Source organism: Elephantulus edwardii, unplaced genomic scaffold, assembly GCF_000299155.1.
Source record: "Elephantulus edwardii isolate Elephantulus edwardi_28Jun2011 unplaced genomic scaffold, EleEdw1.0 scaffold00062, whole genome shotgun sequence".
NCBI classification, from domain to species: Eukaryota; Metazoa; Chordata; class Mammalia; order Macroscelidea; family Macroscelididae; genus Elephantulus; species Elephantulus edwardii.
The window spans coordinates 403,516-414,913 of record NW_006399812.1 but is presented as its reverse complement, the minus strand read 5'-3'; the positions used below and the strand labels follow the sequence as shown (position 1 = coordinate 414,913).

Sequence of the window (11,398 nt, the reverse complement as noted above, 5' to 3'; positions counted from 1 at the left end):
TTAAGCTTAAGGCTAGAAATATTAACAATATGATCATTTCCAATCCAGAGATACATGTTCCAATGCAGTTCCTATTTTCCATAAATAGGAAACTTTTTCCATAAATAGGAAAATTCTTCTTTGGTAAGAAGAATATTGTAAATGTGGATACAGTTCCACTATTCCTCCTCCATGCCACGGTAAAGTGTTATTAACATGAGCAGTTATAAATCCATTGCCATCCTTACTCTAACTTAATTTTTTTTTTTTTACATTTAAATTTATTTTGTGTATTTTTGACAGTAACTAATGTCAAGGTGTGAGGTGAGAGAAACATCAGCTGAATGGTTAAGGCTGTGTACCATCCTGCCTCAGTAATTTAGAAGTTACATAATGATGATCCTCCATTTTTTTTATCTGATGTGATCATCCTCCATTTTCACAAAATGAAATAGCATTAGTGACCTGGTCTTTGAAAGCTGTGTCAATAAGCAAGGAGTGGCTGCTATTTTAAAGAAAAGGAATGAGGAAAATCTCTATAAAAAAAATAATAAATAGGGAGTTCTGTCCAGAATGTTAAGTTTAAAAAACTCAGAACAAAGACTAGCTTGCTATCCCTGAAGTAAAAAAGACATGCTATAATGTTCATGTATCTATTGAATTGTGTAAAGAAAACATGAACAAAATAAACACGATGAATGGAACTTATTAAGGGTGATTCTTATCTCTTCTTCAAGGAGTAGGGAGTAGGTGGCAAGGGAGAGGAAGGACTGACACTTCCCTGAATTGTTCATACACTCCATAATTAAGGAGGTAGGTAAGGAGATAGGTAATATATCTTTGAAAAATAACATTTTTACTCTTCTGTAATATTAAAGATTAAATGATACACAAATACTGTATTCAAGTTCATAAGTTTGTTTCTAATAATTGTATGGGTTAGTAGTGTGTAAATTTTGTTTCACATATTTTAGGCATATTGCTAGGAAAGGCTCTTCCTTGGAGAGGAACATCATGCCTGGAAAGGTGGAGGGTCAGTGAAGGAGAGGAAGACCCTCAATGAGATAAGACAGACATAGTGACTACAGAAATGGGCTTAAGTATGTCAGCAATGAGGAAGATGGTACAGGATAGGACAGGGTTTCAAATCTGTTGTTCATTGGGTTGCTATGAGTTGCACCTAACACAGCAACAAAATTAATATTTTTTTAATTGACTGAGCAAATAAGTATATTGTTGTTATATGCCATCCAGTCACCTGCAACATAGTGACCCTATGTACAACATCTCTGAACCCTGCCCTATTGTGATTAAGAACCTTACTGTAGATAAGAAAATTTTCATCTATATTTATTACTATAATAATAAAAATATTCTGTTGTTGTTATGTGCGGTCGAGTCGTTTGCGACTCATAGCGAACCTATGTACAACAGCCCTAAACCCTGCTCTATCCTGTGCCAGTTTCACTGCCTCTGACACACCCATCCCGATTACCCCAGTCACTGAATCAATCCACCTCATAGAGCGTCTTCCCCTCCTGTGCTGTCCCTGCACCCTACCAAGCATGATGTTCCTCTCCAAGGACCTGTCTCTCCTTACAACATGTCCAAAGTATGTCAGACAAAGCCCTAGAATCCTTGCCTCCAAGGAGTAGCCTGGTTTAATCCTCTCTAGGATGCTAGATAAGAAAAAAATATAAATAAGGAAAAGGGATGACTAGAGTAAGTCCTATGAAAGTCATGAAGTCATGAGTAGATTAAAAAAATAAAAAGTGAATAGCAGATAAAAAAATGAGTTGGGATGTATGTATATGGTCGTAAACATATTTCCTAACTCTTGTCAACTGAAGAGGTCTACAAGTAGTGATGAGGTCCTTCCATCATAGTAACAGTGACTATACCTAGGATCCAGAATTGGGTTGGTTACTCAGTAGTGTTCCTGGACAAAAGGAATCAAGAATCTCTAGATAAATGATTCATTCCAAGCCTCAATTCAAATACCTCATTGAGTTGGAACTTACTCATATCAAACAAAAGTAGGTTTTCAGAAGCTGAAAATCACACAGGAGGAGTCTGCCCATCTTTCTCCTGTGGAGCCGCTGGTGGATTTGAACTGCCAGAGGAGTGCCAACTTTGGCTTAGCAGCAGCAGCAACAACAACAACAACACAACTCCATAGGAACTACATCACCAGAGATTTGTTTGTTCTTTTGACAGTCCATGGCATATATTCAGTATTCTCCAGCACTACAATTCAAAGTCATCATTTCTTCTGCCATACTTATTCATTGTCCAAAAAAGGTTTACAGATGAATTAATAGTCTATATCAATGTTAAAGTTTTGGTTCTGATAATTATACAATGGCTGTGGAATATGTTAAGATTAGAGGCATCTGCAAGAACTTTTTTGCAAATTTAAAATCACTTCAAAATAAAATGTTAAAATTTTTATGGAAACAATGTTATTAGAAGGGAAGAAGAGTTAATGACTTGTGACTGTTTTGGGAGAAGCTTGAGGTAAGATTTTATTGATAATATATATTCAAAGATATTATTGGGTTGCTGGGAAAATGAGTATTAGGGAAATTGGGAGGAGAAGTCGGTTTTGTGGGGAGAGAAAGTATTGTGTGCTATCTTTTGATTTTGCTAAAGTTTTTAAACTTGTAATAGATACTTAGATTTGTCTCATATTTGCTCAGAATCAGGTTTGACATGTAATAGTTCCCTCTTTCAGGGGAGCTCTGGTGGCCTAGTGGCAAGGAAGTGCAACTACAACCGCAGAGGCTCACGGTTCAAACCCACCAGATGCTCTGCCGGGGAAGGAGGGACAATCTCCTCCTGTACCAGTCAGATCTGATTTGACGGCACACACACACACAATAGTTCCCTCTTTCACCTTACCACGGAGCTCTGGTGGCCTCTCAATCAGAAGCTCCACTGCATTCCCAAAGGCAAGCAGTTCGAATCCACTAGCTGCTCTGTGGAAGAAGGATGACCAATCTTATTAGAGTCAACAGAGTGCGGAAATTATCAAACAGTATCATTAATATCACATGCAAACAAGATTCTGCTGAAAATGATCCAAAAACGTTTGGAACAATATGTCAGCAGAGAACTGCCAGATGTGCAGGCTGGATTTAGAAGAGGTCGTGGTACTAGGGATATTATAGTTAATGTCAGATGGATCTTAGCAGAAAGCAAAGAATACCAGAAGAATATCTATCTGTGCTTCATTGACTATGCAAAGGCTTTTGACTGTGTGGATCACAACAAGCTGTGGCTGACTCTGAGAAGAATGGGCATCCCAGAACATTTGATTGTGCTAATGCGAAACCTATACTTGGACCAAGAGGCAGTCATCAGAACAGAGCAAGGAGACGCTACATGGTTCAAAATCAAGAAGGGGGTTCGTCAGGGATGTATTCTGTCTCTATACCTTTTCAATCTGTATGCAGAACAGATCATCTGAGACGCTGGGCTATACGAATGTGGCATCAGGATTGGTGGAAGAATCATCAACAGTCTGCGTTATGCAGATGACACAACCCTGCTTGCTGAAACTGAGGAGGACCTGAAGCGCTTGCTGCAGAAGATCAAGGACTATAGCCTCCTATATGGACTGAAGCTCAACATCAAGAAAACAAAGATTCTAACCACTGGGCCAATTGGCAGCATCAGCATGGATGGTGAAGAGATTGAGATAGTTAACAGGTTTAGTTTACTTGGCTCCACAATCAACACTCTTGGTAACAGCAGCCAGGAAATCAAGAGAAGAATTGCATTGGGAAAGTCAGTTGTGAGGGACCTCTCAAGAGTACTGAAAAGCAACGACGTCAGACTGGAGACTAAGGTGCACCTGATCCGGGCTATAGTCTTCGCATTTACGTGCTATGCATCAGAGAGCTGGACAGTGAATAGGGTTGATAGAAAGAGAACTGATGCCTTTCTGCTGGAGAAGAGTGTTGAATATACCATGGACTGCTAAGAAAACAAACAGGTTTGTCCTGGAGAAGGCGAAGCCGGAATGCTCCTTGGAGTTAAGAATTCTGAACCTTCTTCTGACATACTGTAGGCATGTTGCAAGGAGGGACATCATGTTTTGCAGAGTGGAGGGGCAGCGAAGGAGAGGAAGACCTTCGATGAGATGGATCGATTCTGTGACTGGAGCGGTGTGAATAAGTGTGTTTGAGATGGCTAGGTTGGCACAGGATAGAACAGCATTTAGAGCTCTTGTACATAGGGTCGCTATGAGTCGCAAGCGACTTGATGGCACATAACAACAACAACAACAGTGTAAAAATAAACGTTTTGTACAATCAAGTCCAATCTCAGCCTATTACCTGTATATTTAAGGATAGAGAAAACATGCTCAGGATAGAAAACGTCTGGAAAACTAGAGAGATTGAACATAATGCCTCAATTAAACAGAAAGACTGTTTTGAAAATATTGAATATATTTTCTAATTTATAGGCACAAAAGACGACACAAAGAAATGTCATCTCAGAAAAAAAATTTCTGACTACATGGACAGAGCTGAAAATATAAAGAAATACTTGGATCAAGAAAAAGAAGGTAAAGAGATTGTTTTAGAAAACAGGTGGTGGCACATACCATTCACATGTGGTACTACTGGCCCCTGCACTCAAGAGCACTTGGCAGTCAGGACCATTTGGCCACGGTTACAGAGTTTAAAGTCACTATAATGAAATTTTGCTCCTATGCATTCCATGAAATAGATGGGTAAGTGTAATACATCAGCTTTGTGTCTTGAACGTATTGAGTGAAATTAACATTGGCTTGAAAACTGTGCTATTGTTTCTAACATTGTTTCCTTGGAAATACTTGAAATCTAGCATGAAATTTCCTCCCAATACATTAAATTAACTAGATGGGTAGGTTGTGGTTTGTTTGGTTTTTTTCTATCCTTTCCTTATTGTATACTGTCAAACCGGATCTGATTGGCACAGGAGGAGATTGCCCTCCCTCTAGCTGAGCATATATGGTGGATTCGAACCACGTGCCTTTGGGATTGTAGCACAGCTTTTTACCACTAGGCCACCAGAGCTCCCTTAGATGGGTAGGTTAAACAGTACCATCAGCATTGTGTCTTCAATATATTGAGTGAAATTAACATTGCTTGAAAATTAATTGTACAGTTTCTAACATAGTGTCTTTGGAAATATTTAGAACAGAATCCAAACTCTCAACTTAAAACAATCAGCATATAAATTAGACACTACCAGAAGGGGTAGTTTTTTAAAAACCTTAAAGTCCTGTAGAAATTTATTCCAAGAATTTTCACTTGCTGAGCAAAACCAATCAAACTATCCAACTGGCCCTGAGATAGTCTAGTCTTCAGGTTAGGCTGTTAAGAAAATACTATAAACTTCAGCTTAAAACCCTCTCTACATGTTCCAAGAAAGACTTCTAAGACTATTATACAAGGTTTATGTTTAACATTCACCTTAGCTTTTCAAGTGCAGCACATAAAAAACAAAGTTTGAAGAGAAGGAACAACCAGCCACTGGGTTACGGCTATGGTTCTACCCATGGGAACAGAAGGTTATCAGACGGCTTACACACAGCCCTGCCTTCAAGAATCTGCCTGGTCCAGAGGATCCAACTCAAAACCTGTGCAAGAACTCTCTGGACTTCTCTTCCCTGCATTCCAGGAGTGTAGACACCATGTTTGCCTTACTTGTATGTTACAGTGTTTCAGAAGTATTTGTCATGTTAATAAGTATAAAAAATTAGCTGGTATCTACTCCTGACTAAATACTATCTATGTATGAAATATTTTTTATACTGGTTTATAATATTTGAATACATTGTTTTTCACACCAAATTCTTCCAATTTCCCTTACTCCTGCCATCCATAAAATTATATATGAAATATTTACTAATAAAAATTGGTGGGCAGTAGTTTTATTATGTAAGCTTGTTTTGTAGATGGGAAATATCACAAGCAAATTAAAATAGAAGAGAACGCAACAGGTTTCAGTTATGAGTCACTTTTTCAAGAATACCTTAATGAAATGGTTACAGAAGTTTGGATTGAAGATCCTTATATTAGACAGACTCATCAGGTAAGTGAAATAGACAAGAACAGATAAAATATAATGAAACTTTACATATTGTCTGCTAAAACTGACTAGATAGTAATAACCCAACCTATGTCTTTCAGCTGTATAACCTTCTTCGATTTTGTGAGATGCTTATTAAAAGATCGTGTAAAGTGAAAACCATTCATCTTCTCACCACTCTGGCTGAAGTAAGTATCTAAAAGCTCTTCTTTCTTGATTTAATTAACTTTACTCAGTGACAACACGTAGTTCTCTTCCCACATGACAGAGAACATGTACATTTATCAAAGAGATAAAATTTAATGGCAGCCTTATATTTGGTCTGTTTATTTTCTTGGATGTTCTCGGGAGCAATTTGAAATATTAATTTTTGTTTCTACCTTACTAGTATTTATACAATTGCATTGACTTTCTGGGGAACAGAGTATTAGTGAGCTTATCTACATTGAGTTTTATATAGGAATCCTAAATTTGATTTCTTGGTTTAACTTTAGAAGGCAGCCCTATTTAAATGAGTAAAACCTGTAACTTTTACTAGAATTTAGTACAGTTGTGTTATACTCACATTGTTGTTATATACCATCGAGTCAGATCTGACCCATAGCTGACCTTCCAGTGGGTCTACAGAGACAGTGAATCACACGGGAGGAGAATGTCCCTCCTGTGGAGCAGCTGGTGGATTTGAACCATGTGCCTTTGAGATTGCAGTACGGTTTCTTACCACTAGGCCACCAGAGCTCATATTCACATTGTTGTTTTTATGTGCCCTCGCTCAAGTCGCTTGTGACTCATAGCGACCCTATACAAGAGCTCTAAATGCTGCTCTATCCTTTGCCAACCTCACCATCTCAAACACACTTATTCTCACCACCCCAATCACAGAATCGATCCATCCTATCAAGGGTCTTCCTCTCCTGAGCCTTCCCTCCACTCTCCCAAAATGATGTCCCTCTCCAACGACCAGTCCCTCTTTGCACATGCCCAAAGTATGTCAGACGAAGCTTCAGAATCCTTGTCTCCAAGGAGCATTCCAATTTCACCTTCTCCAGGACAGACCTGTTTGTTTTCCTAGCAGTCCATGGTATATTCAACACTCTTCTCCAGCACCACAGTTCAAAGGCATCAATTATCTTTCTTTCATCCCTATTCACTGTCCAACTGTCTGATGCATAAAACGTAATTGCGAAGACTATAGCTTGGATCAGGCACACCTTATCTCCAGCCTGACGTTGTTGCTCTTCAGTACTCTTGAGAGGTCCCTCACAACTGACTTTCCCAATGCAATTCTTCTCTTGATTTCCTGGCTGCTGTTACCAAGAGTGTTGACTGTGGAGCCAAGTAAACTAAACCTGTTAACTATCTCAATCTCTTCACCATCCATACTGATGCTGCCAATTTGCTGTTTATACCACTTCACATGTTTTGGCTCCTTCTTTGAGACAGTAGAAATTAAAACTAGTTTTAAAGCAGGGACCTCTGGTGGCCTAGTGGCAAGAAGCTGCATTGCAATCCCAGAGGTACGCGGTTCAAATCCACCAGATGCTCTGCTGGGAAGTAGGGGCAATCAACTTCTGTACCACTCAGATCCAGTTTGACAGTACATATACACACACCCCCGCACACACAAATAGTAAAACTTTTTAAAAAATTAAAAGAAACAACAAACCTAGTTTAGAATATTTTCATTTTAATTCACTTATGATACACATTGTACAGCATAGGGATAATTTAAAATACTAATAACTGAGGTAAGAAATTATGTTTTTTTATTATTAGGACACTGCGAGAGCAGAGCAAATGAATGGCCTGAGAGAAATAAAAGATTCACTTAGGAATCATGGTGTATTGCTGGAATTAGAATATTCTTCTTCAATACATGACCGGGAGATTAGGTTAGTATAAAAGATTATTTTCCTTTTTATGTCACTGAAATAGTTATTTTTATGTCCCTTAATAAATTAGGCTTTTGTATCATCTTATACAAGTATCTAAAAGCAAAGCTTAATTTTAGCAATTTTTTTGCTTTTCAGAAGCAAATAAATACTTGGCTTACTTTATCCTGTGTTTAATATTGACTCAGTGAGTGAGGTAAACGGGTAGGTATGTCAGAGATGATGAAATTGGCTCAGGATAGTGTAGATTCGCTGTGAGTCATAGTTGACTCAAAAGCGTATAACAATAATCAAATAAAATGTATATGTTCTGTGTCATGTGAGAAGCAGAAAGTGTTAAATTATTGGGATAATTTTTACTCTGCATGTGTGTTTTTTAAGAAACCCATGTAGCTCAGTAGGAATCCCTGGTAGCATAATCTATAGTGCTGGGTGTGTCTCTGGTGGTTTGAATCAGTGCCACTGGAGAAAGATAGACAGTCTCCTCTCGTGACTTTACAGCCTCAGAACCCTAATGGAGGGCTGTTATGAGTCAAAACCGACTCAGCAACGTTTGCATTCTGAGTGGCTCCATGTATAAGTGCTTAGCTGCTAACCAAAATGTGGGCAACTCCAACCCTCCAGCCACTTCACAGGAGAAAGATGTAAGATTTGTAAAGATCTGTAAAATCTGTAAAGTTTTCTATCCTTGTAAGCTGTATGTGTCAGATCTACTTTTTCTTATTGGGTCACTAAGAGTCAGAATTAACTCAAAGGCAGAAGGTTTTACTTAGTATGGTTTATTAAGTGTTCTAGTAGGGCAGCCTGACTCTTCAGAGATTTTGATTTCTGGTTCTGGTGAGACTCCAGATGCATTGTTGACTAGCCACTGGCTGTGAGTTGAGTATATTCGGCCTCTTATTTAAAAAGGCATTTGGGCCTGAGATCCAGTTTTAATTATTTTTGGTCAAACATTCCTCTAAGTGGTATAGCACTGGTCTGTAACTCATGGTTATTGTGATGCTAACTGTGACACTGATGTGTCAAATGTGATAATGGTTGCCCAGGGTGGACAGTGTTTTGTCGAGCTCTCTGATTAAAACAAGCTTGGAAGCAGGAGTGGCATCCTCTTCTGAAATAGCTAGCCTCTGGAAACTCTTAAGAACCTGGAGAAATTATGAAAGTTATACAAGTGTTCAGGTCTTTCGGCACTTAACAACAACAATAACAGGAGGCATGAAGATATGCCTTGTTTGGAAGGAAATAGTTTGTACAATTAGTGTTTTGTTCTCTTCTTTTGAGCACAGTGGCTTTTCATGTGTTTATAGCAGTGGACTCCATGGATTGAGATGCACAATCTAAATATATAAATAGATGAAAATGAAACTGCTCTTGTGGTGTTGGAGAAGAGAACTGAATATCCCACGGAGTGCCAAAAGAACAAATCTGTCTGGGAGGAAGTACAACGAGGGTACTCCAGGCAAGGATGATGGAACTTCAACTCACATACATTAAGGATATTGTCAGGAGGGGCCAGTCCTTGGAAAAGGATATTATGCTGGGAAAGGTGAAGGGTCAAGAAAGAGGAAGACCCCTCAACAAGATGGATTGATACAGTGACTGGAATAAAGGGGTCGAGCATGTCCGAGATAGTAAGGATGGTCCAGAATAGGGCAAATTCAGATTTGTTGTTCATAGGGTCACTATGAGTCATAGTCAACTAGATAGTACTTAACAACATGATTGAAGGAGAGATCTGGATCCAGAGCTTTTCCTGCTCATGTTCCCCATCTCTAGGTAAGGAAACCCCTGAAAAACTGACAATATGCTTGAGTATACTCTGAAACTACTTATTAGCAGAATAGGAAGTTGTTATCAATAGACTAAAATTCAAGTTGTTATGTGCCATTGAGTCAGCTATGACTCATAGTGACCCTATGAACAACAGCTCTGAATCTTGCCCTATCCTGTGCCATTATTTGAAATTCAAGAGTAGGGTTTAATTTAATTGTTAAAACCTTAATCAGTTAAGCAAACTGGAAAATTATTCTTAGGGATATTTTATTTCATTGTATACATAATCCATTGAATAACCTCAGGTTTAATTCAACTTAAAACACTGGAGGAAATGGCTTTCTTTGTTAGAGACACATTTTGTTAACACTTATTACACTATAGCTTTTATATTTGCCTAACTTAAATGTCTTTAATATAATATTGTAATTCAATAGGTTCAACAATGGATGGATAATTAAAATTGGAAGAGGACTTGATTATTTTAAGAAACCACAGGTAGGATATATAATCATAGGATGACTGAGCATACTTTTTATTCAACTTTTTACCATTCTTTTCTTCTCTTTTTAGGGTCGTTTTACCCTTGGATATTGTGATCTTGATTTAAGACCATGTCGTGAAACAACAGTGGAAATTTTTCATAACAAACACACAAAAATGATTTAATGAAAAAAAGATATAATGCTCAGTGGCCTTATTCTTTACATATTTCTATTTTAAGTGAAAATTGTATAGTTTTCCCTTTTTATACTTAGGACATATTCTTTTGGTAATGTATGAATTTATCAGTAAACTTTTATTTCATTACTTTACAAAAAAACCTTAACAAGACACTCAAGTCATTGTCATTGAGTTGGAAATGACGCATAGCTGACCTGCAATGGGTTTTCAGAGGCTGTAAATTCCATGGGAGGAAACTGCTCATCTTTTTCTTTTTTCTCTTAGAGCAGCTGGCAGGTTAAAACAATCTGTCCTGGGATTGTCAGAACAACTGTTTATCCACTAGGCCACTAGAGGTCCGTCAACAAAATACAGAATATCTGTCAAATGACTTGGCATCATACTTTTACAGAACATTCCACCTAACAGTAGCAAAATATAATTCTCTAGAATAGGCCACATTTGAAACCACAAATCAAGGATCTGTAAAATCTAAATACTATATAATATTTTGTATAACACTATATAATATAACACTATGAAAGCAGCTATCTATCAGTAGTAAGAGGAGCAAGGAATGGGAAATTAAATAACAGAAACAGAATGAAACCTTGCTTAAAAGCCACTAAATACCAAGAGAAGTAAAATATTTACTATTTCTAGAGTCAAAAATGAAAACACACTAAGACCTTTGGGACACAGCAAAAGCATTCTCCAGAGGTCAAATTGTAGTAATGCACATACTACAAAAGAAAGAGGCCAAATGACGACATTAACCCGAAACCTTAAATAGGAATGGAGCAGTAAAACAAACCCACAGTCACCTAAAGAAAGGAATAGTAAAGAGGAGCCAAGGTGATGCAGTGATTAAAATATTAAGCTGCTAACCAAAAAGCTGACAGTTCAAACCTAGCAGGCAATATGTAGCAAAGATGGGACAGTCTGTTTCTGTAAAAATTTAAAGCCTAGAACCCTGTGGGCAGGTTCTATTCTGTCCTATGTTGTTG

At 37.9% G+C, this 11,398-nt stretch overlaps 1 protein-coding gene across 1 annotated transcript in view; it reads left to right on the top strand.

Annotated features, from left to right (window-relative positions):
* The window catches only part of MITD1 (MIT, microtubule interacting and transport, domain containing 1), a 14,217-nt gene extending 3,820 nt beyond the window's left edge, over positions 1-10,397 (top strand). Inside the window, exons 2-7 of the mRNA XM_006887852.1 lie at positions 4,451-4,552; positions 5,930-6,066; positions 6,165-6,251; positions 7,840-7,955; positions 10,166-10,226; positions 10,302-10,397. Coding sequence (XP_006887914.1) covers positions 4,451-4,552; positions 5,930-6,066; positions 6,165-6,251; positions 7,840-7,955; positions 10,166-10,226; positions 10,302-10,397 — 599 coding nt within the window. The remainder of the gene's footprint in view (positions 1-4,450; positions 4,553-5,929; positions 6,067-6,164; positions 6,252-7,839; positions 7,956-10,165; positions 10,227-10,301) is intronic.
* The last annotated feature ends 1,001 nt before the right edge of the window (positions 10,398-11,398 follow it).